Here is a 27,728-nt window from a genome sequence, read left to right as displayed (position 1 = left end):
GAAACACATCAACAACGAAGACAAGCGCTTACTTCCAAATGAAGATGTAATGTTTCTACAGACATAGGAAAAGCGGAAAGAAGAATGAACAAAACAAAGAATGCAAAATGCAACACAAAAAGACCCCCCCTCCGATCACCGTGTGGCCGCACTGGCATCTTCCAGGGGTGCTATCGCGGAACGATGCCTTATGCCATATTCTATGCTATTCTTATCATCCACCACTCGTGGCTGGCTGATCGCGTTGATAACGTGGACGGACCGTCGTTCTAACCACTGGCCAAGCGCGAAAAGCACGAAAGGCATTGGAATCGGAAATAGCATCGTTCCGCGATTGCACCCCAGAAATGCTAACTCCCTTATGGGACAAGCGTATAATACCTCTGACACATGGGCAAGAGTACTTTGCCATAAACCCCTTTTGTTGCTCTGAAGGACCCTTTGGAGAAAGAGTTTGCGCTAATGACACACGGCACCGCACTAAGTTCTCTAGTTGGGTTATGGCCTCCACGGTTAGCGTCGGTTTCTCAGATGTACAGTCAACCACAAAAGTTTACGGACCACGCGTGCGTGTGGCCAAGAGCCTCTTCGCGACACTTCCGCTACGTCAGCGGCGATCGACAGCAGCGCAGCGCCCGAGACGCATCCCTTCCTTAATCGATGGCCTGTCTGTTTTCCGACTGGGCAGAAATATTGTTCGCCTTTCACTTTTTCACGAGACGCGCTCTTTGGCGGCCGCGGTCTATCCGCATAACTGTTATCAGTCGCAATCTTTCTCACAGTGATACCTACCCAACGGCACGCCGTTCGAGGCACGCCGTGATAGCTTTGATCCTGCTATCAAAGTGTGACGGTCATACTGCACATAAGCGCTTTGCGTGAAAACTGCGAACTAACAATGCGTTGCGAGGCACTAGAAGATTGTAAAGCCAGTGAATAACAATAAGACCCATTTCCGGCCCAGCGCTGCGGTCGACGGTAGATGGCGCACCGCTAGGTGGCGCGGACAGGCAGTTTGGCACGCGCTCGCGTGGTCCGTAAACTTTTGTGGTTGACTGTACGTCAGAAGAAAAAAAGAAAGAAGAAAAAGAAAGGCGCTGCTCGTTAAATCGGCTGGAGAGAACACATTTTTAAAACCATGCTATGCTGTAGGTTGGCACCCATTGTGCAGACTACAATGTACCACACTAGGTACTTTTAGCTTGTACGTATACTTCTTTACGTTACCGTGTTACCGGATACCGGATGGGATCTACGCATGCGCGAACCTTTACGGAATGTAAACTACTCGTCGGATAGGCTTTTCGTTTACGGCCCTATCTCGCAAATCCACCTTCGTTCGAGGCTACTCGCGATATCCGCTTTGCAGAGACTCCAGCCACTGAATCAAAATAAGCCGAAGTGTGAGTGCCAATTGTTATCGCCTTGTTTCAGCCAGATTTCCGAGACTAGAGCGACCTAGAATACCAAATCTGTAAACGTGAGAGGCCTAAAGCCCCTGACAGGCTGGATAAGTGGCGCCATCGAGCGGGGCCACGGTGAACCGGGCAAGCAGAAAATTGTTATTGCAGAAACATTGGGCATTTTACTTCCAATGTAAATGCCTTGCAGCGACATAATTACGAATGAGTTGCCTTTTTAATCATTTTTCCCTCAAAAACACTAAGCGAAAACAAATGTGTCCATGCCTGTGGTTGCACGAAGCTTCACAAGATGTCAACCCCATCGTCCAGTAACCTGGTATTGCTACACCTCTTTGCGTATACCGGGATACTGCACACGCTAAAGACCCCTCTTATGATTTTGCCGCAACGTAATTCAATGTTATCTCACTTAAATGTAGTTTAAATGCAGTTATCATCACCATTTAGTGGTTTGTGCAAACGTGAAGGTATACGTTTACATACATACATAAACGTTTACGTATGGCGAGCTAAAGCTTTTCTAAAACATGCGTTCCGGTAACACGGTAAACGCATTCCGGTATTTCGGTAACACGGTAACGTTAAAAAGTATACATACAAGCTAAAAGTCCCTACTATCACTAAAACAAATGACACTGCTGGAATTCAACATGGTGGCGCTGGCAACGTGATGCGGGCATACGAAGGAAGATGTCACTGCCACAGCAATGCATTTTTGGGTGGCCAGGGATATTTACGTCACAGAGGGGATTAGTCAACACCTGGTGAGCCTTCGTTGATAGGCTGCATTGTTGAGTTCTGCACATTGTATGCAAGAGAATACCCTTCTTGTCAGAAATATGGATGTGGAATCTGCTTTCCCGAAAAGGAACATTGCCGGGAGGGAGATACTTCTTTGTCTTGTCGTCTTGGGACAGAGGTGGTCCCATGAACGACTTTCCGGAAGATGCCCCCACACATAAAGGACTCTACAGTGCCCGTTGCGGCATGCTCAAGCAAGCGATCATTCAAACACATTCTAGCTCTGTCTGAAGGTGCAGAATGGGGTGCGGGTAGAAGTGATGGATGCATTTCTTGCCGCAGCAGCTTAAAAAATTCCGCGTGCTGAAAAATAGTGCCGGGGGGGAGGGGTGGGGGGGAGTGTTTGGTGGCTTTGGGGGGGGGGGGGGGGTTCGCCTAGTCGGCCCTCCCTTGGATCCCCCACTGCATCACATAGAGAAGAAATAAGCAGTATACTCATCTTAGTTGCATAGAATTCTAAGCAAGGTGGCTTACGTTGCTGTGAATTGGTGTCGGAAATAAATAAACAACACTAGAAGAGAAACTTGGGCTAGTTGGTGGTTCATCATTGTGAAGGAAAAATAGCGCTAAATAAAATTAGTCCTCGTCCGTTTTATTGCGATAGCAATTATATGGACAGTCTCGGCTGGAAAATGTCCGTCCCCGTCGCCGTCATTTACCGTATATGTATAAGTATGTATATATATAGAAAAGCCACGAAGAAAAATAATTCAGAAATTCTTTCCGACGCGCGGAATCGAACGGGTGACCTCTCGCTTTGCAGCCCGCCGCGTTAGACGTTAGGCCACGACAGCACCGTCTCTCAGCCTGCTAACGGCGTGCTATTTATATACACCATGTAATTCAGCATGCTTTCTTAGTGACCACATAGATGGCGCGACGTGCGCACATGTTGCGCGCTTTAAAGATCGTCGCCCCGCCCCTGCGAACGCCGTTGCTGTTCGCTCTACAGGGTGTCGTCGCTTTCGTGCGCTTATCTCGGGGAAAGAAGGGGCGGCCGGTGGGGTGCTTCGCTTCGCTCGCTGCAGCGGCCGCGTTTGCAAAAGGAGCGCACTGTTCAAACAGAAATAAGTAACAACTGTGACAATTAGTTCGCGCCCGTCTTGTGTGTACCTGTTCGTTCGTTTCGTGCGTCCTGCTTTATGTTTGAGCAGTGCGCTTCAAGTGTCGAGCTGTGACGCATTAGTTCGCACTCGTCCTGTGTGCGTTCTTGTGTGCGTGTGCGTCCTGTGTCCGTCCTTTGGGCTCGAGCGACGCGCTGGCAATTTTGAGCTGCTTTCCGTTCTTTGCGTTACATTACAATTTATTGCTATCGCATTCATTGCTTCGCCGTTGCGGTGAAACTGTGACTTTTTTAGCGCTGTTTTTCCTTCACAAAAATAAACAGTCATGTTTTTGTTTTTTTCACATGTCTCTAGTCCCAGAAACCACAGGACTAGGTAGACTACCCACCTCAGGCTGGCATGGATTAGTCTATGCTAGCTGTTTCACTAACAAACATTTATTTCATGGTCTCACATATCTCTAAGCACGTGGTAACTTTTCAATGGCCTGTTTCTTGAGCTCAGTGTTGCAGACTGTCTCGTTATTGATATGTGATAAAAACTTGGTATGTAATTTTGTCTGACTCCCTTGATAACAGGCACAGTAGACTTATTTTGAATATTTCATTGTCTCGCCTTTTTGATTATTACCGCCACTAAAGGGGTGCTCTGTGTTGGGCAGTCTTGATCAGGGTGCTGTATGCAAGCTATGAAGTCCCAATAAGTTCTCAAGCTGCAGTTCAATACAGCGCGACAGTCATGTGCAGTGCAAGGGAGGCGACAGCACAAGTGCTGCGTGCAGCAAGGTAGAGCATGCATGCTACCTTTCAGCACAGTGTGAGGAGAGAGATTGTGCACCACACAAGCTACTTTGGAGAGTGCATGCGCAGTGTGAAAGCATGAGGAATGAGAGAGAGAACACGCACACTGCCAAACGGTGCGGATGCCACAAGGACTGCCTATTGAGTGTTTTTCCAATAAGGGGGCGCTTTTAACTGGATGCAGCTAGGGTGCCTCGATGTGCGCGCGCCTCTGGTTCCAGGATGGAGACACCTTTTGAAAGACTTCGCGCCGCCTGGCGGCCATATTGGTTCAAAAGTGTCGGGCGGCGCGCAGAGGCTAGCGCGGGAACGGTGCTGCAAACACGTTCTTAATGTATTGAGATCAGTTCTTTGGCCGCTATGACAGGCTGCTGTGTGCCACTGTACTAGTTCACACGCGAAAGGCCAGCCGATCTTTCGCTTCCCTTGTAACAGCGAGCGAAGAAAAAAATGGGAAGCACAAGTGAAACGTGACCGCTGGCATTCGACCGACAGCGCCAAGATATGCGAGGTTACTTGTTGACTTGTCCAGCATGTGGCCGTGCATTTTTTATCACTGGCAGTGAGCATGCTGTTAAAGAAATGCTTGCTTGTCTCACTAGAGCTACATCGCATAATCATCGCCTGAAGCTGCTTTTACAAAGAAGATGTTAAGCTTTGCATTAAGCCGTGCAGTGTGAATAGATGCTTCGGCTACCTTACTGATAAGCTTAGATAAGCTTGGTCAAGACAAGTTAATCATAGCTCATGCTAAATAAGCATAGTCAAAACAATCAGTAGTAATCGATACAAATCAATACTGATTGATACTCATTGATACCAGTTAAGCCGCCGGATTAAACCAGGATGATCTTGGAAAAAGCCTAGTTAAGCCATTATATCGCAGCCTAATTGAGTTTGGACAAGCCAATTTAACGCTAATCGATACCAATCTACACTAACAGATACCTATCAAGTGGGATTAGGCAAGATTAGTGGAGATTATGTCGAATCACGCTAATCCGGTCCAAGATGAGATGGCATAGCCATGAAGTAGATTAGACCCGACTAGGCTATGTTCTTTCAGATTAAGCATGACTAAATAAATCCGGGTTAAGCTAATCCTGAACAAGTCAATGTTGAGTGAATTGAGAATGATTAGCCGCTTGGGTGACTACGTATGGTCACACTAAGCCGATCCGATTAAATTCAATTAAGCTGGATTAAGGTAGTCTGAATCTCGAACCATCCAATTTTGAGTAGGTTGAGATTGCCTAGGCAGTTGGATGACAGAGTATGGCCACAATAAGGCAATGTGGATTAAGCCAGGTTAAGCTAATCCACATTAAGCTAACCATGAGCAAGTGAATTTGGAGTGAGTTGAGATTGTCTAGCCTGTTGGATGCCGGAGCATGGCCACGTTAAGCCCATTCAGATTAAGCCAAATTAAGCTAATCCAAATTAAGTTAATCTTGAGCAAGTCTCTTATCAGTTCTGGCACACTGCAGCGCAAAAACCACACAACAGACGGAACACGAATGACGAAGACGAGTGCTGAACTTGCAACAACCTTTATTGGAAAAGTTTCATATATATTTATGCTGTCCGACGCAGGCGTCATTCACTACACATGCGTAGGAACACCATCTCTTTATCAGTTAGCAGCAGAGATGGTACGCTTACACAACTCTCCCCCAGATAGGAAATGTGTTCTGCTTCAGTATTCGAATTAACTTCGACACGAATTTGAATTGTTTAAAATTTGAAAGTATTCGAAATAAACGAATAGACATTTATTTGACCGCAATGTGACCCGCCTGAAAAGGGGGTTTCACTACAGCGGGAGACTGCTCTGCCACGAAACCACCTATCCAGGGGAATTACGCACTGCCGCGAGCGCCACATTTGAAGGTTAAATTTAACCTTAAAAAATTAAGGCAGCTTTGCACAAGTGGTGCCAAGCCGGAAGGAAGTGCGGAGCTCGGCGGCCTTCCTTGTTTCTCTTTAGTTTTTTCTTCCTCTCTTTCTCCTTTCCTTTCTTTCTCTCTCTCTATTTCTTGCTTCCTCTTTCTGTCTCTTTCTTTGATTCTCTCTTTTTCTCTTTGTCTTCTCTCTGTTTTTTCTATCTCCTTTTTGTGTATATTTCTTTCTCTGGACGAAGATCTCTGCCTTTGTATCTTTTCTTGTCTTCCCTTTCTTTCTCTCTTTCTTTCTCCCTCTGTGTACTTGTTCTCACGCCCATGAGAGTCATTGCATCCCACGCCGGACAAATCAGCGCACGCGTTCTGGGAGCGAAGCAGGTGATGCAGAGGATGAAGAGAGGACGTGCCGGTTCATGATGATGATAGTCTTTGTTCGTGACTAGTGGGGCTTCTCGGAAATCTCTCTCCCTCTATTTCTTTCTCTTTCTTTGATTCTCTCTCTTTCTTTTTCGGTCTTGCTCTCTGTTTTTTCTATCTCTTTTGTGTGTCTATGTTTTCCTCTGTCTTTGTTCGCTTTATTTCTCTCATTTCTCACTTTCCTTTTCTTTCCATCTCTTTCTCTCTCACTTTTTATCTTTCTCTCTCTCATTGTACTAGTTCTCTGCCCATAGGAGTTATTGCATCCCACGCCAGACAAATTGGCGCACGTGTTGTGGGAGCGAAGTAGAAGAGGACAAGGAGAAAGAAGAGGATTATGTTACGTTTGGCTAGGCTAGGCTACAGGCAAGGCTCCAGGACAACTCAGAAAATACTCCTCAGGACAGAGATCAAGCTTTATTACGGCATACTTGCCGAAAAGAAGAGGAACAAAGAAATGTGCGCATGGCGTGGAGTGCTTTTCTTTTATTGCGATAGCAATTATATGGACACTTTCGGCTGATTTTTGTTGTCGCCGTCAAGGCCCGTATATGCATATTTATGTGTGTGTATATATATATATATATAAAAGCCACAAAAAAAATAATTCAGAAAAATTTTTTCCGAAGCGAGGAATCAAACGGGCGACCTCTCGCTCCACAGCGCGCAGCACTAGACGGCTAGGCCACGAAAAATACGTCCTTCAGCATGCCAATGGATGCTTTCTTGGTCACCAGCAAGATTGCGCAAAGTGTGAGCGGGGCTCGCTTTAAAGGTCGTCGCCCAGCTCATTGCGTTGTGTGCACGCTTCCTGCCACGCCGATGCTCTTCGCCCTACAGGGCGTGGTCGCCTACGCGCACGCTTATCTCGGGGGGGGGGGGGGGGGTATGTCTTGTGCTTTCCCCACGATGTCCGCACTGGAGTTACAGAGCATTCAAAGGTCACTTCGCTTGCTGCAGCGGCCGTGTTTGTGAAAGGAGCACGCTGTTCAAACAGAAATAAGTGACAACTGTGACTCAATAACGTATGCTGTCGAGCTAGTTGGTGCATAGCTGGTTAGAAAATCATTCGTGCAAACAAGAACATGGACGAAGAAGTAACACGGACAAGCGCACACTCGTAACTGACTTTTATTACACCGATGCTTACCTTCTGAAAGCCTCACGCATGCGTACAACACACAACAACAACAAAAAATTCACAAAGACCTATCAACACAACCTTTCAGATAGGGAGGCAAACTCATTTTCAAAAAGCGACAAGGACGGGACGCTGATGCATTGGTCTCCAAAATGCTTGATGTACATCGCCTCCGCTAGTTCACGTGCCACCTTGTCTTTGCTTCTTCGTAAGATACTCGTGCTGTTCAGCAAATGTTCACACGAGCACTCTTTGCAATGATGCGGCAAATGTGAACCTGTGCCATTCCTCAGTGACAGCGCATGCTCCCTTAGGTGATCATTTATACACCGGCCCGACTTCTTTGTCCACGTTCTTGTTTGCGCCAACGATTTTCTAAGCAAATGTGACAGTTGTTAGTTGCGCTCGTGCTGTGTGTACCTGTACGTTTGATTCGTGCATCCTGCTTTGTTTGAGCAGCGCGCTTCAAGTGTCGAGCTGTGACGCATGATAGTTCGCGCTCGTCCTGTGTGTGTTCTTTTCGTGCGTCCTTTGGGCTTGTGCGATGCGCTGGAAATTTCAAGCTGCTTTCCGTTCTTCGCGTTACATTCCAATTTGTTGCTATCGCATTCATTGCTTCGCCGTTGCGGTGAAACTGTGACTTTTTAATGCGTCGCCGACAATGCACATGCGTGATGGCGCCTTATCACCTGAACAGCTTTGTCCGGCTTCGGCGCTAGATGCAAACAAACCCACGTGTGCGGTCACAACAAAGAAGAGAGCACGTGTCGGTCCATGGTGATGATAAGTTTTGTTTGTGACTAACAGCGCTTGTGCGAGCTTAGACAGGTCTGCTGTTAAAAGGGTCTTATGCGGGCTGATAGGCACTAAGTATAGCAAATTTTAAAGTGTAACGTGTTAAAGCTTATAGCTTGTGCCCTATTACTATTCAAATCCTGCCGCTATTTGAATTTGCTTTCACTTCAAACCAAAAAAGTGGTATTCGCATGCACCTAGTTCTAATTCTAACAATATTGTGCAAATTAGTTGGGTCATACAAAAATGCTCATTTTTCTTTATAATATGTGATATATTCTATTCAAACTGTTCTATTCTAAATTATTTAACAAAATCACTATGTATTCGCTTCGAATTCACTTCGAATTTTAGATTTACTATTTACCCATTTCTAGAAGATACAGTGGAAGAGAAATAATTTTTTCTAACATTGCATTTTCACTAAAAAGCGTCTTGAGGACAGGAAAAAAAATGAAGACTGTGAAAGCGCCTGCAGTGCTATCAGTGAATGCTTCAGTTTTTTTGTAAATGTATGCAATGTTAAAATGGTTAGATTATAATCAAGGTTCTTCCAAACAGATGTACCTGTAAAGTTTAGTATAGATCAACGGTAGTTATAGTCGGATATATTTTAAGAAGTCTGAAGAGGCCCCGCCCAAATGACCAAAACACGACAGCCGGTCGCCTCCGAGACTAAAGAAATAGCCCCGCTTATGCACCCGGCATTTCTCTCTCGAAGGCTCACAACGTGAGTCTGGAGTGCACACCCATTGGTGCAGGCTTGTATGCATCTGCCTTTGAGGAGGAACTGCTGCAGCCTTCTAAAGTTTTATCCGACTACAGTATTTACCTTGGACAATAAAAAATGACAGTGATAGGTTCTCAACAGCGCAATGTGAGGGGCAAAGTGAGACTGTTGTCGAGGCGAGTTTTTCATGAACCAATTGATGCATGATGAAGGCAGTGTTGTACATTGTCATATTACAATTTTGAGGATGTTCAGCCTTTTAAATAAATCTTCATTCTTAATATGCGTATTGTGGGATGCTATAATGCAGAGATCTCTTTTTTTTAATGTAGATACCAGTGACTAACGAATTTTGTGTGTACAATCACAGATCACTATACATTAATTGATGTAACATGAACAAATGCATAGTAAAGGTTGGTAAGTATGTTAGTAGGGAAGTATTGACATTTTAAAAGCGCATGCAAGCCATATGAAGCCTTATTAACTTCAGAGCACACGTGAAGCTGAAATATTATGTGGTTGGCAATTAACGCCAAGAAATTTTGTCTCGCTAGATTGTATTATAGAATGGTTATTGTAAATGACATCTGAATGGTCATTTTCTTTTTTTCAGAATGAAATCAAATAAAAGCAGTCTTCATTAGGTTAAGGTGAAGAGCATTCAGTGTGCACTAGTGGTACGAAAATTCTAATTCAGAGTTAAGCTTATTGATTAGGTTTGATTCCTCACAATCGGCTATCGTATGCATAGAGCTCAGGGGTAGCACTCACAAGCTGCGAAGGCAAGGCATTGAACTTATGTTATCAGTAGACATTGATTCCTTATGTTGTCTTTGGTGTGGAAGGCCATCGCTCTTGGTGAGAAACTTGTGTCATAACATAAACAAGCAATTTTTTAGCCTTTTTTGAGCTACTTCATTTATCGTAATGCAGCACATGTCAAACATACCACTGTAACAACTACGCATCATAAATGATAAATAATGTTGTCACGCAAACAAGGTTTCGGAAGTGATAATATCATTTGCGTGACACCTCTATTTTATTTTCACATGCACAAAAAAAAATGTTGCATGTCAATCATGTTGCGAAATGTTCATCGACATACTGACCGTAATGCTAAGCCTAAATGCCCGTGTAGCCCGCAGCTGGCACAGAGCATTGCACCTACAACCATACATTGAAGCATTCATCATGCATTTTCATTATGAAACTCACATGGTACGTTGCAAACCTGCATGTACTATACGCGTCAAATGAAACCCGAACAGCGGCAAGCCTTCGTAATGATATAGTGTGCGCCGTCCAGTTACCATTGACAGGCGCGCATATGCGCAGTGCGGCCAAACCGGATGCGCGCCTGTCCATGGTGATAACTGGATGGCACGCACTATATCATTACGAAGGCTTGCCGCTGTTCGGGTTTCATTTGACGCGGATAGTACAATAACAGCCATGCAGACACCAATGTGCCATGGGCCACAAATAACACTCACGTGTCTGTTACAAAACCCAGTTTAAAAATCCAATATCGCTGTCAATTCGCAACAAGAGCCAACCAGGCAGAAAAATGGCTGTCAGCTTGCAAAACCTCCTGATTGATGTTATGTGTTACAAACTACACTTGTGAGCACGAATTACAAGCGCTTAGCTTAGCCACTATATGTCTGCAAATTGTAAAATAAGATGAGTTTTGAGTGCCACTGCTGCATAAGTCTCTCAGCTGATGGAGTACTAAAGTGCAAATCTGGTGTACAATTGTTTTGTTAAATCCAAAATGCATTGCAAAATTTATTTTCTAAATTTATAAAGTGTGTATGTTTATAAAGTGTGCTTAAAGGAGGGAGACAGAGAGGATTGCATTCTTTGTGACCTTTCACGAAACCCTAAAACACGTTTTGCCGAGCCCAGCTTTAGAAATCCTCTCCTACATACATGGGAAAGCTGCTGCTGAAGCTGTAACCGAACTGCAGTGTGAAACAGCACTGTGAAATATGTGTTGCAGTGAAGGCTACTGACTGTGTGTGTGGGGTCGTAAACATAGTCTAATAGGAGTTTAATTTGTAGGGTTTACACTCATGATGTGCGTGTTATCCGATTATTTGCGCACCTAATAATAGTTTATAACTTAGAATGCAATGGGGCATTAGCCATATTGACCTGAGCCAAGGCGAAAGTTCGCGTTCACTTTTTTTCCTTCTCTCTTTTTTTATGCTGCAGATTTTTTTAGTTAGAATGACATTACGACACCTGTCACTCACAGAAACTGTACATTTCCTGTTTGTCCTTGTCACTAAAAATGCTTTGCCACAGTACACACGATGGCTATTGCAGTGAAGCCAGCTTGTCATTGCGTTCATCCGTGTCAAAAAGAGCCTGTCTGATGCTGCTCTCTGCCTGTTGTTGTTGTTGTCTTTTTCCACATTCGAACAGCATTTCTTGTTCACACAGTAATAAGAGTCATCACCAAATAGTTACACAATTACTGCTGCACCACTTCAAACGCTCCAGAACGATGTTTTTTTGCTGTACAAATCTGCTCCAAAACAGCTTTTTTTACAGTCTCCAAAAATTTCTCTAAGATATAAACTATCTGGATATGAAATGCATATGAAATGCCATGTAGAAGTACAGGAATATCTTGTACAGTACAGACCTAGCTTCCTTTATGTCTTCTATTCCTTTTTCTAGCTTCATTTTGTTTATTTCCTTATGTTATGTGCCTGTTTTAATTTCACTTCAGCTTAAGAATTGGGATGAAGGTTAATTCAATTGCAGCTAAGTGAGTTTCAGGAGCTCGTGCTTTGTTTTACTTTTTAGTTATGGTTGTCACATTTTTAAAGGCACTTGGCTTATAAATGCTATCACTTTTGAACACTTATTATAAGCCCTTTCATAAGCCAGGCACTGCTGATAGGTTTTGCTGCTGGTGCTCAATAAAGGACTGCTCGGTCTCCCTCATGAAGAACTTTATAGGTGGCTTCTATGCCCATGGAGTTAACTGCACTATGAGTATCCTTGGTCAAACTGCAAGCACTCAGTTTACACATGCCATATATATTCACAAAATACAACACAAGGGCACTATACATGCATGGTCATCGCATTGAAGTTTGCCGAGTCGGCTTTTAACAGGAATGATGTAATCAGATATACTCTGTTATAATAATAATAATTGTTGGGGTTTAACGTCCCAAAACCACGATTTGATTATGAGAGACGCCATAGGAGAGGGCTTCGGAAATTTTGACCATGTGGGGTTCTTTAACGTGCACCTAAATCTAAGTACTACACAGGCCTCCAGCATTTTCGCCTCCATGAAAAATGCGTCTCTGTTATGTCTGGATATGCTCTGTTGTGCACTACAGAAGCAGCACCCATTGTCATGTGGTTGCAGCAATTGCAGTTTCGCAACGGGTGGTTGCACATGCATGTGTATGTGTGTAATCAGTGCAGGGGGCATAGCATACAGAGGAGGGGGGTTCAACACCATTCAGGTTGACCCCCCTCACCCTCACCCCCTCCAGATGGAAGTTATTTGGAATTTAACTTAAGAAGTTTATTAAGTTCGTTAATGCATGGCTCATTACTAATGCATGATTGTTATGCACACATGCTACAGACAAGGGCAGCCGATCAGGTGTAGCCAAATGAATGGAGTAGCCAATATTAGACATTGAAGGGGTGCTGACACAAAATTTCGCAGCCGAGATAGCCTGCAGGATCGATTTCCGTGAACATGCGTATATCATCTGCAAAATATTAACAGCAGATATAGCTTGGAAGGTATTTTATATGAATTTTGAAGTTTGCATACGCGATTCAGCACTACATGCCGCATCTCGCAACATTGACACCCTTGAAAGTGACTCAAAGGTGACCCCCCTACTTCCCGTACATCACCACGCTGCAGCCAATTCAACAAGTTATGATGATGTCATAGTCGCCATTTCTCTTTTGCTGTGCTTGCGCCAGCAGACTACGTTTCGGCAACTGCTCGCGAGTCCGTGCAGCACATGCATTGAACGTTTTGTGTTTGGCAACACTGCTTTCCTCTTTCCTGTTCTAAAGGACTTCTTGATTTCCTTGTGCTGTCTGGGCTGCGGACCGCGCGGAAATGTGTCACAGTTCGTGTGCTGACGTGGTCAAGCGTTGCACACGCTAGGTGGTGATAGTTGCACCCGGTGTCTTGTCGTTTTTGAAACCGAAACTGACACTGGTCGGTAATGAGGAGCCTGTAATTAATTATCTGTCATGCGCTGCAACAAACAATGTGACGTATTATGACTAACAGGCCCCCAGCAACACATTGCTGCAAAAAAACGCGAGGCCAAAATTTTTGTGTCAGCACCCCTTTAAGAGAAGAAAATTCAGCTGAGCAGGTCACGGAATGCATACAACATCACATCACATCACTTTATTTCCTTAAAGACCCCTCAAGGAGGTATTACATAAGGGGTGGGTTTACAGTACAGCCAGGTGAAATTCATTCGGAAAGAAAATTGGTTACATTGTTTAAGAAGGTTGATGGAATAGTAATGGCTGCAATGTTGTGGGAAAGGCCATTCCAATCTAATGCTGCTCGTGGGAAAAACGAAGAGGAAAACGTGACGGTGCGAGCACGTGGGCGTGACACTTGTAGTTCGTGTCCGCCACGATGAGGTATGCGGGTAAGGTGAACGATGTAAGGTGGATGGCCAAGATCACTGTAAAAGAATTTGTGGAATAAAGACAGAGTGGCAGTGCGACGGCGAAGACAGAGACAACAGACAATTTATGGTTAGTTAGAGCAACGGTATAGGTTCCAAGTCAAGGGAAATTCAGCTGGTAATGATAGAGTTAGGTGGAGTGATGCACATCAGGGAATCGGCTCGCTCAAGGCAGTAAATTGGAGATTATTGGGAAAGGCCTTCATTCTGCAGTGGACGTAAAAATAGGCTGCTGAAAATGGTTGTACATTCCAGCAGTATACATGTAGCTGCCTAAGGTTAGCAGTCAGAGGCAGGGGGGTCGAGCCCCCCCTTCCCCCCATAACTGTCATTTCTGTAATCATGCAATATTTCCATTTCGTTGCAAGTGCTACCGCCCGTGTGTCTTGTTCCCTTCTTTTGTTTAAGTGGACTTTTCAAGGTCACCTGTGAAGCATACAAGATGAACCATTTCGTCTTGTATGCTTCATCTCAGTGTAATGAAGTATAGCAGTTCAGTGACCCCCTTATCTCAAAGGAAAAGCACATCCTGTAAAGCAGAGGTTGTGGGTTCATATACTGCCTGCAAGTTGCTTTTTCATCCCCTTCATTTGCCTTTATCTTGTTATTGGTACAATTCAATTAAAAACTACAAGTAACGCCCCCTGCACTTTTGTTGTCCTTATTTTGTGTTGCCTTCATACAGTTGTGTCTAACAAAGAGTGGGCCTCTCTATCAGTGGCATAAATCCAGTTAAATTACAAGTTGGGGACACTCATCTTGCCATGGTAGCCATTTTGTTTTTATTTTTACGTATATAAAAATAAAAATCATGCTTTGAATTAAAATTTCAAAAAACGAGCATGAACTTCCCAGCTCATGTAATTGCATTGTTCTATAGAGTCTTCTCCGAAAGCGGTCAAGCGGGATTTGTGATTTCAATAGTCTTACACAGCTGAAGTGTATTGAACACAGACCTACATAAACTGCAAAATAAACAGGCCCTAACAAAAAAAAAGTTGATTGCGCTATACTTAACTCTCAAGCAATTCAAATATATGGCCTTTGAAAGATAAATCTCAAAGTGGGACAAAGCAAGGGGTGTGCCCCCCAGCCTGAACACAAGGGGGCTCAGGACCCCCACTGACCCCCTCCCCCGTGATTTACGCCAGTGCCCTCTATCGTTTCCCCTTTTTTTGTTATTTTCAGATGGACAGACTGATGGGCACAGAGTGTTTTAAAACTGATTGACAGAGTTTAGAGTTGAGATCTAGGTTTCTAGTCCTTGTGATCAGAAATAAAAATTACATCTGTAAACTTTAGGTGCATTACTTCTTAGGAAGGAGGACGACAACACTTTATCTTATATACACATCTTGTTATTGTGAACTATGATATTACTTCTGAGGTGGGAGGTTGTGGCACTTTACTACATCATGTCTTGTTGCTGTGAAGTGTATAGATATATGACCAGCATACAACATGACTAGTGACCTCCTCACCCTATACTTTTGTCACAGTAACATAAGAAAAAAGAAGGCTCACTTGGCGCAAAATGCATGATTTATTTCCAGTGAAATATAGATTTTAGCTTACATATCTCACTGCAGCTGCAGCATTATACAGAGGCCAAGCACTTTCTCAGATTGTATTTAATGCCCCTGCAAACACAAACAGTTTCATGAAAAGCAACCAACATGCATGTTTTCCTCTTGTGGTGCCATTTGTGCACTTTATTTTTATGTGCATAATTGCCTTAAATTGCCTTTCGGAACCGCATGCAGGGTATATAACAAATATTGGAATCGGGTCGTGGCATCAGTTACTGCCCTTTATGGTTTGGGTGAGGTAAACATGTAGCTCAATGCCAATGAGAAATGGGGAATCTGAAAAAAAAAAAGCATAAGCAGGCAGTTAGTCAGTCGTATCGCATATACCACTGTACAATTTTAGGGCTCTTCATTGTCATTTTTACTGAGATACACGTGCTTCCATGTGCTGCTTTCAAAATAACGCATGTTACAAGACCAAGTTTCCATTCACCCCATTGACTCATTAGAGAGGCAGCCATAGCCGATGGCCTCCCCTTGTGGTGTTTATCCAGAAATTTGAACACTTCAGTTGTGAAGGTCTTATGTATGGACATTGATTTTATTGATGCTATGGTTGGCACTATGTACACAGCCTTGTCATTTTTGCAATCCTGTTGTATGTGCAAATGTTTGAAAGCTTGATTCACTTCACAGGGAAGTCCTGGAGCATCTGGTGCGAGCAGTAGTGGATCTCCTGAACATGCACAAGCAGCCCCTGCACACCTTGAGCTGGACAAGCAAATGCTTGTGGAACGCATTGTACGGCTACAGAAGACCCTTGCACGGCGCAATGACAAGATTGACTTCCTTGAGGAACACATCAAACAGCTGCTGGTTGAAATGAAAAAGAAATCCAAGTAGGTAGTTTAAAAGATATAGGAAAAATTTGCATCAGTGTTTATGTGTGTAATATCTAAATTGCCTTTGTCATTGCCTGTTTAAAGGGGCCCTGCTACACTTTTTGAACATGGTCAGAAAATGTTGCCGATGAGTAGTTGAGGTTCCTCCAAGCATGTGAGCCAAACATTATAGCACAGCATGCGGCTTGGAATTTACAATTAAGTTTCAAAGTCAGTAAAAAATCGCTCGCTCTTCTCTCGACAAATGATGCCATAAGCGCAATTTGGCTTACGGCCATTGGCTGACTTGAGCATCATGAGTAAAGACCGGATTTTAGGCAAATGCCTATTTTGTTCCTTGCGCTTCTATCGTGCCACTTTGATATATGAGCATGAATTAGAGGTTAAGAAGGGCTTTTATAGTGTTTTTATAGTGCCTATAAATGCCTATTTTTGGCGTTTGTGCCTAATTGCTTACAAATGCCTATAAATGCCTATTTTCAAAATTGGCGCTTACATGAGCCTATTTAGCCTCAAGTTTCGCTCCCGGGTGCAGTTTCGGCCCGTTATTCATGTTACCATGCAACATTGACTGCTCGGAACTATGTGGGGTTCAACCTAGTCCTCTAGTTCAACCATCTCCCGGAAACAACTGCTAGCAGCAGTGACGTGGGACACGCCGGCAAGGATTCACCGCCACACTGACATGGCACGATAAATTGGCAAATGCGAGACCGCGAACAGCCCTCAGTGGAAAGGAGAGTAAAGAGCAAATAAAAAAAGAAAAATGTCATGCGCACGCGGCTTTTGTTTTGTTTGTAGTTGTAAGGTGTTCACTGTAGTAGCATAGCCAGAATTTCTTTTTCGGACGAGGGGGGAGAGTGCATTACCCCCTCCCCTTGCCTACGCCATTGGTGCACTGACAGAGGATAAATTAACTCCACGTGATTCGACCCGGCCAATAGGAGCAATCCCTCCCTTCTTGTCTTTTAGTGATTAGGCTATCTGCTCCTGCTCTGCCGTTCTCGGTAATGCCCAAAAGACACCCAGGAGTGTGTTGATTCCACAGTGGACACTTGACTCACCATGCAGAACACGGGAGAGACAGTGTGGTGCAGCAACGTGCCCGCGCTGTGCTCTATAGTACTAGACTTACACACAATATAGAATTACACCAGCGTGCTCGTGATCACACTGAAGGTGAGCTGCGCATTCATCCAAGTTCCTCCAATGATAGGAGCTGTTGAATGCATTGCAACTTGGAGTCGGTCGTGCGTCGTAGTAACTCCCGTTTCAAGGTGTCATAGGGGTCGTCGGGTGGTGGAACTAGCAAAACGTCGCGGATCAAAGCTGTGGTGGTCGGGCTGAGTGCACCCACGACATAATCGTACTTGGCCGTCTGCGAGGCGATGTGGTGACGGCGGAACTGCGCTTCGATGTGGATAAACCAGAGCTCACTACCTGCGGGCCAGAACTCTGGAAGCTTGAGTGTGGCAACGGAAGGTGTTGCATTTTCTTGGAATTCTTGGGAGTTCGGTTCCATGGTGTCGAAGAGAAGCAGTGGGACGAGTAGTTGCGATGCGTGAAGCGTCAGAGGTCACCAACTTGTGGGAACAGAAGGCTCGAAGCAAGGAAACATTTATTTGCGGGGTAACTAAGCTGAAGGCGCAGCCATGATGTCCGAGCTTCTCTGTCTATTTGTCTTTTTTGCCGACTGAAGCACACTGTCCACTACAGTGCTATCGCATGTCTGATGCCTACTACAATAGAAAAAATGAAAAAATGTGCTCAAGGTGATGATGTGCACTGCTGTACAGATGTAGCTTCTTGCCCTCGTGTCATCCCCCCCTGTGTAGCTTTCAGTGTGCTCACTGGGACAGAAGGAGAGAGAAACGCTTGAAGCGTCTGACAAATCCCTGTGACTCCGCTAGTACTTGACAAATTCTAAAAATTTTTTGCGGCAGGCAATTTGTTAGGCAATATATTGCGATAGTGAGGTCATTCGATGATTACTTGGAAAAGCGTTGCAGGACCCCATTAAAGGGACCCTGAAACGGGTTTTTAAAGTTTTGTCCACGTTTAGGCTAGAGCATCATTAAGGCATTTGCACCACAAATTAAGCGACGCACCATGTACCAAGGCCACTACTGATAATTATATCTATACCCTCCTCCTCACCACTGCCTTGCCTCCTCAGCTCATGAGAAATGCTGGCATCGCTGGCGATCGCAGTGCTTTCATGAGCACACTCAACCGCCCAGTGCACCCTGCAGCAGGCCGTCTGGCAACAGAGACGAAGCTCGCGGAGTGGTTGATATCTGCTCCGACAGGTGGTGCCGCCACACTACCAGCCAATTTTATTTTATTCTCCTGATGTGACAACCTACAAAAGCATGCGGACAAACAGAAAGAATTTGAGAACGATCACCGATAAGCGTAAACTCGGGCAATGTGGTTGTGTCTTCAGGGGTGAAGTTACAGCCGCAGACATGTGGATCGTGGCGATGACCGGATAGCGAGAGCGCGACGCTTATTGCAGCAATGAGCTGAAGCGATTCCGCTCGCCAGATGCCTCACAAACATTACACGATGTCGCAGCTTTACAAGTCATCAATTGTTAGATATGTGGTACACAACACAGCTGGGGCAGTTCATTGTGTCCAAGAAAAGAAACCTTGAGATAAACGCTGTCTCTCAGCTTACGTCAACACAGAGCACGTTGTAACACAGGCAGACGACGCTCGCAGCCCACGGGAGGTTCAGTGACGTGGACTGGGCATATCCAATCAGTGGTGCGATCTTGTACGCATTCCAAATAAACACGGAGGCGTGGCGTTACATCCAGCCGCACGCGAACGGCCCATGTGAACCGCGACAGACGTCACGGCCCTGCAATGACCAATCGCGTGCGGTCACGTGCGCCTGGATGTAATGCCACGCCTCCGTGCTTATTTTGGAACGCGTACAAGACCGCACCACAGATCGGTCGCTTGGTGCTATGTGTATTGGAACAATTCTACGTGTAAAAGGCGCGAGATGTTAAAAACTCGTTCGGCTGAGCCGCTGCGATCTGTAGCTATTCACATGTTTAAAGTCTTGTGAATAAATTACACAGTTGACGCAGAGAGCTTAAATTGGTCTTCAAATGATACTTAGGACTTGCTTTACTGGCTTAATGCATTTATACAAAATCATCAAAACTGTTTCAGGGTCCCTTTAAGGAAAAGCAGCTAACAAATTGTTTTCCTAATGAAACCCTTGTGACAACTTGAACTAACAAGCGTCAACATTCATGACTTTGTGGAAGCCACAATTATTCAGTGGTATTACCTTGCTCAAGCTTAACCCCTTAAGTGCTTTATTTTTTTGAAAATTTCCCAAGCAAAAGTGCCTATTTTTTTTATTGCTGATTTCGAATCTGATTGTACTAAAAAGCAGCTTGTCGATGTTGAAAAAAATATTTGTACCACATACTTAGTCAAATCAAAACAAGGAATAACGCAAGGGGGCCTGTTGCAGCTCCTGCACCAAAATCGAGTTTCCTTTCTCAATTTTTTCCCGTTTTCTCCTCGCTTCCGAGAGCAAACGAAGCAGATTTGAAGAAACTGCTGAATATATTCCATAAGGTCATCTGGCAGTGACAAGTTGAAAGTCTTGCCTGGAATGGCCAAGAATGGAAAGCGAGGAGGCTTCACAGGAGGATTGTCCGCATCAAGCAGGGTCCACTGGCGAGCACTCGCAATGTTCGCTTCCAAGCTGTTTTCATCATCACCGGAGGAGATGCTCAATTCACCGCCTTCGCTATCTCCACTTCCGGACACAAGATAAACATCTGTATCCGTATGATCATCACTCGAAGAAGATGACGAAAATGAAAAGCCTCTTTTTCGTGTGGACGAGCCAGTTATGCATGGGTGACCGCCACCGCAAGCCATCTTTTCATACAAAAACCGCGCTCTTTCCGCAGGAGAAAAAAAAATTGCCAAGTAAATGCTGCCATCTGGTGGATTACACGCAATCTAAGCTGTAGAAGAGCGCCTCTTGTCCTGAACGCTAGAGGGGAGTACCTATTCCGCTCGGACGAGCAGAGCTCGTCCAAAGCAGTTTGGGGACAGTTTGGGCAGGACGAGCTCTGCTCGTCCAAAGCAGTTAAGGGGTTAAAGAAGAATTTTTTAAAAAAACACCTAAGCTGTAAAAAGTTTTGCTTTTACATCTCTATCTGATAATACTCCAGCTTTGTGTCAACAAAGTAATCTCGTGCTGATCTGAGGATTGTGCTGCTGCATCAACAACCTTACTCATCAAATCTGGGTAGAGACTTGGGCAAATTAATTAACTATAACACGTGAAGTTTGGCATCTCAGAGATTACATGTTGTTTGCAGAAGACAGAGTAGTGGAGCTGTATGGATTATGAGGGTCTTTAATTAGCAAGTTACTCACTTGTACTGAAGTGAAACAGAGCTCTGCAACTGACACTTGTTGATTTAAGAAATTTGGTTATGTGGACTCGCCATCCAGTTATTTATGTGACATCAAACACTTGTCAATAAATTAGGAAAGTGATTCTTTGGTTGAATTGGTGGTACCTGTTACATCTTTACAATGCAAAAGCTATGGACACAAGACTAGACACGCTGACTTTTAACTTATGCAAATTGCAGAAATGCAATAAAATGTAAGAAAAGTGTTTGGTGCTTCCTAAAAATTCACTCCACTCGCCATAAAGACGACATCGCTCAAGAAGAAAAAGAAACAGATGCCAGGTAAAGCATCACATGCAATGGATCTCATGTTCAGAGCACGTGGTGTACAGTACCCCCCAATCTGCAGGAAAAGCTATGTTGGGTAGACTGGCAGATGCATGTGCAAGCAGTTGTGTAAGTGTAGCGCTAACGTTTGCCAAAACAACTAAGGACACTAAGCCCTTCACTGTCATTCAAGACTTTGGGTTGAACACCCCTTTCAGTCAGTGCTGGGTGGCACTGATCAAATGATTTGTGTGTGGAGGAAAATGCGTGTTGATTGCAGCAATAACAGAATGAAAGAAGCACGTAATCTCTATATATAGTTTTCGTTGTAATGGTACCAGTATTATATGAAATGTTGCTGCCAAGCATATTCAGAATTAATGCCAAGGGAACACACATTTACAGCATTGACAGATTAACCAAATGATACCTATTTGTGGACTGTCGTGCATGGATTAAATTTAAGTTTGAATGATTGCGATTTATCTGGAAACTCTTGCTCCCAGAACAATGCAGTATATTCATCCAACTTACTGTTCTTTATGTCCACTTTAGCAGAGGTGAAATTGCTTGATCTTTGCTTCAGTCTCATGATTGGTCATGCGCAGTTAGCAATTTGAAGTCCACATTTAAAAAAAACTATTCGAAAAATGTTGGCATTTTCAAATAGTGACTGTTTAGCTCAAGGACCACATTGAATAGGGCAACATTATATTCATTATTTGAAAGTTCAGAATATTTGCATACCTTTAAGCTGAATATCTGGCATCATTGGGGATTTGGCAAAGTGCTACCAGTTGAATGGCTAGTGTTTTTGTGTATGACAAGTGTTTGTGTATGTGTGATTCATTACAAACTGTTCTTGCCTATTTGTTATGAGCTGAGCAAGTTTCAAAAGTGGTGCAGTGACAGCATGTCTGTGCACTAGCAGCCGAGAGGGAAGACTGGGAGGAACGTGCACACATTCACTTTTATAAGCAACTTGTTACTGTGCCACATGACACATGCAAAAGACTGTGATAAGCTTGGCTAAAGCCCCTTCATCCATGTGTGTCCCTACTGGTCGGTAGAAAAGCTTGTGTTTGTACTACTGTTAAATTCATTATCTTGGTCATTTTCTTCCAGAGTGTGTCACCGAATATAATTTGGTACATGTGCTCTCGTTCATGCCGAATAACTTGAGTCAAAAGGCACAATTCTGCCACCAGACTCGTTGATATCAAAAGGCCCAAAATGATGTGAGACGGGAACACACTTACTGCAAGGTGCCCCAGACGAGCAAAAAAGCCTAAATAAAGCAATGTTAACAATGTTCTTCGCAGTACCTGAGCTCATGAAATGTGTGCGCAGTGGCCTGTAAGTGACCGTCAGTTAAAACTGTCAGTTGAAAGTGAAGTTTAGATACCCGTCTTTCCTCTTTTTCACTTCTTTACAAAATTTCTCTCAACTGTTTGGGGCAGCTGCGATTGAAACATGCACCACTGACAACACTAGCCTCAAGAATCTGGTGGGAGATTCGCTTCCTGTCATCTACATTTGTGCTAAGACATATCACTATTGCTATAATTCTGTGTCTTGCTTTTCTTCTGTTTCTCTTTTTAGAATAATCCAGAATTATATAACAAGAGAAGAATCTGGTGCATTGGTTCCCACCAGCATGGACTGTAATAAGGTGAGTTTATATTTGTGCACTGAAAGGTATTTGATGTCTTGGAATTCTACTTGCCGTAGCGTGCTATAAATTTCCCTCATTGGCCTATATTTCCAAGCAGCTGTTGGGAAAAAAGCAAAAGGTAACTGAAGTCGTCCTTGAAGTACTGTGCAAGAACTGTAGCCTTTCATTTTTTTATATTTGCAGGCTGAGATCTCCAAGAAAGGAGGCATTATGGCATCAGTGTACAATAGCCACGCCGTCGACACAACTATGACTCTGGAGCTGTCCCTTGAAATCAACCAAAAGCTCCAGGCAGTCCTTGAAGATACATTACTGAAAAACATCACCCTTAAGGTTAGTTGGGTCAGGCTACTAGAATTACTATAGTCACACATATATATATATATATATATATATATATATATATATACACAGGGTGTCCCAGCTATCTTTAGCCAAGGGTTAAAAAATACAATATTAGAGGCAGGCGAGTGAAATTACTTGCAAATTGCTGACAGCCACCTTGCGCACTACAGACAATTTTTTGTTTTGTAATTAACTAATTTGTTAATTAGGACGATTTAACTAAATTGCTAAATATTGACTTTAGGCAAGAAATGCTGCTTGCAAAGTTCGAGAGCATCTTCAGAAACCCCAATTGCATTATTTGTGATAAAGAAAGTCTCACGTATACCATTTTTTCCAAGCTGCAAAGAAAGCCCGCGAAATACAAAAAGAACCACGTGACTAGCGCGCTCGCGCGCCGCGAGCATGCTGCCCTCAGCCGTGGTGTGAGCGAACGAAATCAGCTGCGGCCGCGACTCGGCGTCTCCGTTGCAGCGGTAGGCCGACAAGTTAAAGGTGGTTTCTTGGCCCGCGCTCGCTGCAACTTGCACCGTCACGCGCGCAGCTGACAACGGGCCAAGAAACCACCGCCCACTGATAGGCCTACCGCTGCAACGGAGCCGGCGAGTCCCGGCCGCGGGTGATTTCGTTCGCTCAAACCTCGGCTGAGGGCAGCATCCTCGCCGCGCGCGAGCGCGCTAGTCACGTGGTTCTTTTTGTATTTCGCGGGCTTTCTTTGCAGCTTGGAAAAAATGGTACACGTGAGACATTCTTTATCGCAAATGATGCAATTGGGGTTTCTGAAGACGCTCTCGAACTTTGCAAGCAGCATTTCTTGCCTAAAGTCAATATTTAGCAAATTAGTAAAATCGTCCTAATTAACAAATTAGTTAATTACAAAACAAAAAATTGTCTGTAGCGCGCAAGGTGGCTGTCAGCAATTTGCAACTGATTTCACTCGCCTGCCTCTAATATTGTATTTTTTAACCCTTGGCTAAAGATAGCTGGGACACCCGGTATATATATATATATATATATATATATATATATACACACACTCAGACCTCGATATAACGAACACAGATATAACGAATTGTCGGTTATAACGAAGTAAATGAAGAATAGTGTTGTCATAGATACAGTGTTACAAATAAACGTTTATAACGAATTTTCGAATATAACGAAGTTATTTTCGTGACAGATGTGGCTTTGTTATAATGTGGTTTGAGTGTATATATGTATATTGCGCAGCTTTCAACAAGCACAAGAACTTGCTACTCTGGAACCCCATTAGCACGTAACCACTTAAGCTATAGTGATGCTTTATGCATAGTTGTAGGAAATTCGGAACCAAGTTATTAAACCGAATGCATATACAGTGTTTCCTAGCTAATGTTAGCCAAGTAGATGAAACAAACTGAAACCCATCCAAGAGATCTCGTACCGTTAAGGGGGTACTGACACAAAATTTCGCGGCTCAGATAGCCTGCGGGATCGATTCTCATGTACATGCATATATCATCTACCCAATCTCAACAGGGAATACAGCTTGGAAGGTAATTTATATGAATCTTTACGTTCATGTGCCCGATCCAGTGCTATACGCTGCACCTCGCAACATTGACATCATACAAAGTGACCTGAAGGTGACACGAAACTTTTGTGACATCACCAGTGCAGCTGAGCTCTGAGATGCCCAGCTAAATCATGACATCATAGTCAGCATTGCACTTTTGCTGCGCTTGTGTCCGCAGGCTATTATTCGGTGGCGGCTCGCGAGTTCGTGCCCGTGGCGAACGTGTGGAAGCCTCAAGAAAGTCTTTGCCACCAAGTAACAATGATGATGACGGCAACGACATCGCGCTGCACATGCTGCATGCGAAAGACCATGCAGGCAGCGCGGAAGTGCGTCACAGTTCTGTGTGCTGTCTCACACGCTAGATGGCATTAGTTGCACACAGCGGCTTGTCGTTCACGGAGCTCTCCCAAACCGAAACTGAGACTGGTCAGTAATAAACAAGCTATAATTAATTCTCTGCTGCGCGCTGCAGCAAGCGATGTGCCGTGTTATGACTAATAGCCCTCCAGCAACACATTGCAGCAAAAAAACGCCACACCAAAATTTATGTGTCAGTACCCCTTTAAGTGGAAGCCATCAACATGGACGCCACTTCGCTTCTGTGTCAGCTTTTGCTTTCCTGGCAAGACAGGCACCTAGTTCTATTGTTTTAGCACTATTGGTGTTTTAGCATGATGTGACATGCAGCAACATTAGTTGAATCTTTGATCTTTGACAGTCCTTTCTATAGATCTATAAAAGATGCCCACTGGAACCCAGGTGCTGTTTAGTGAAGGCAATACAGAGAGAGGCTTTGCTTCTGTATGAACTGGCAGCAAATCATATTTTTACTCGGAGTGCCACCCTGCAAAAATGAAACCACTATATGACTCAAAATGCTATTTTTTGCAACTTTGTTGCAATTTCATCCCAATATTCCTCTTTGTTATTTGTTCCTGCAGTATTTTTATCATTTAGCATGTGCACCATGAAGCCCATATTGTGAATATACATTCCTCATGAAAGGATCAATCTTTTTCTAAAAAAAAAAAAAAAACAAACATTAATAAGCTACAGTAGTTATGAAAGACTGGTAGCTTCAGGTTACAGGGAAAAATTTTTCGCAGAAAGGGTTCAAAGCAGTAATTTTCTATAAATTGTATTGTGTGGCACAGTTTCACTTCTATTGCGCAAAGTTCAAAGTGTTCTCACAGCATTTTTTTTCCCCCGAGAAAGATTTCTTCAATAATTACTTTCCATATTGAGGTATATTGTGACAGTAGGACTTTTTTCTGTGGGATTGGACAAGGTAAACAAATTGGCAGGATCCTTTATGCACTTAAGGATGACTTGAAGGCGAAAGCGTACATGGCCTTTTTAAAGATGGCGTTTTTTTTTTCTACATGCGAACACCGCAGTGACAAATTGAACGGGTAGCTTGCACGCCTTGAGGCTTTCAGCGACCACACTGGTCGAAAAGTCGCACCGGAAACATGCAGCGTGGCCGAGGGTGAGAAAATCCCAAGAAAGGTAAAAGAGAGGCGAGGAGGAAGAGGAAGTAAATAAGACGCTCATACTTGTAGAGACTGCGTCTTTTCTCAGTTTGTCCATTAGGTATTGTGGAAGCCCTCAATAATACTATAACTGCGGACTGACGTAATCTCTTCCTTGAGGTCGCCCATGCGAGATTGTGTGATGTACATTATGTGGTGTCTTGATGTCTTTAGAACTGCTTATTAACATACATGGTTACATGGTACGGGCCGTGCTTGGGCCTGGGAGGCATAGGAGTCATTGATGTCGCTCTCGATGCGGCCGCCTATGTTACATCCCCCCTTTTTTGTTAGCGCTAAAGGTTCATGCGTACTGGGGCTTTCACCAGTCTTCCAGCTCTAGTCACTGTTTTTCCATGCCCATTCGCTGGATGAGTGTCGGTATCCTCGTTGCTTGTCACACTGGCTGGGGAAGAGTCCGTTTCTCTCTGTTGTTGGTCCACAGCGGGAGCTACGGTCCTCTCGTCTGCCAAATCGGCTTTGGTAGGTCTAATGAAGGATGTATTTCTTCTGAGGCCTCCCCTAGTTGTCTTCACTATGAGAGACCTTGGGTGGAGAGTACTTCCAACAACAGTTCCCGGGATCCACCTTCGGTGACTGTCGAACACCCTGACTCTGGATTCTTCTTTCATTTCAGGGGCTCGTGCTGCGTGAACGTCTGCATACGCCTTTTGCTTTTTGCGCGGTGCTTCGAGCTTTTCTTTTACATTGTTGATGATTTCAGGTTTCAGAAGTTCTGCGCAGACTGGCAGTGTTGTCTTGGTCCGACGACTAAAGAGCCTCTGTGCTGGTGACCCAAGCTCCTTGTTTCTTGGCACGTTGCGCATGTTTAGTAATGCTTTATTTATGTCTGTTCCATCTCCCTCACTTTTCTTTATATTGTTCTTTGCTACATGAACCGCTCTCTCAGCTAATCCATTCGATTGTGGGTACCTGGGACTAGTGATGCAGAACTATCGATGGTACTATCGATACTATCGATAGCTGAGTCACTATCGAACTATCGATGGTAAAAGATACTATCGATAGTGCTATCGATAGTAAGTACTATCGATAGTTTAAAATCAACAGCGCGAACTCATTGCAGAATAAATCTGGTTCCCCGCGCGCGTGGTACATAGTGGAGCCGGAGGAGCAGGCTGAAGGGCAAGAAAGTCGACATGCTTGCGTTCTTCACCAGAGTGCTTCGCTGAAACATGGTCATAAAGTCAAACTATTAAGCTGTAGCGGAAATAAGCCGTTAAATGGGGTGGAACTGCGAGGCTTCAGTTTTATATTGTATTTGATGATTGCAAAATAAAAAAATATCAAGAACTAAGTTTGTTAATTGTAAGATGTAACTGGTTGCTTTTAAATATTAATTTATTGATGGACATATGCCGCCATTTTCACTGCGCAAATAATTTCTCTCGATAAAAATTTCCTCATAAATTAAGCGAAGCTGATAGTAGGCTATCGCAAATATTTTGGCAATATGGCCAGCCAGCAACAGCCTCGTTATTGGCACCACTATGGATAGTTTGTCACGTGGCTGTGACGGTGAAGAATGCTACAGCAAGACTGGGAAATACGAAGCTCTTCTTATGGTCGAAGTTGTGCCCAGAGAATCAAAACTCAGAATACAAGCGATACACGCTGCGCACTGATTGCGGCGAGAACAGTCGCCGGCCGTC

At 44.0% G+C, this 27,728-nt stretch overlaps 1 protein-coding gene across 3 annotated transcripts in view; it reads left to right on the top strand.

Moving 5' to 3' along the window:
* LOC119379290 (coiled-coil domain-containing protein 186) overlaps positions 1 to 27,728 on the top strand; it is a 108,537-nt gene that overhangs the window by 71,771 nt on the left and 9,038 nt on the right. For all 3 annotated transcript variants that reach the window (XM_037648556.2, XM_049411922.1, XM_049411920.1), the window contains 3 exons: positions 16,011 to 16,213; positions 22,548 to 22,617; positions 22,804 to 22,953. In XM_037648556.2, coding sequence (XP_037504484.1) covers positions 16,011 to 16,213; positions 22,548 to 22,617; positions 22,804 to 22,953 — 423 coding nt within the window. The remainder of the gene's footprint in view (positions 1 to 16,010; positions 16,214 to 22,547; positions 22,618 to 22,803; positions 22,954 to 27,728) is intronic.

The sequence above is a fragment of the Rhipicephalus sanguineus genome, chromosome 1 (assembly GCF_013339695.2).
Source record: "Rhipicephalus sanguineus isolate Rsan-2018 chromosome 1, BIME_Rsan_1.4, whole genome shotgun sequence".
NCBI classification, from domain to species: Eukaryota; Metazoa; Arthropoda; class Arachnida; order Ixodida; family Ixodidae; genus Rhipicephalus; species Rhipicephalus sanguineus.
Note: the sequence above shows the minus strand (reverse complement) of the source record. Positions and strands in the feature narration are given on the sequence as shown.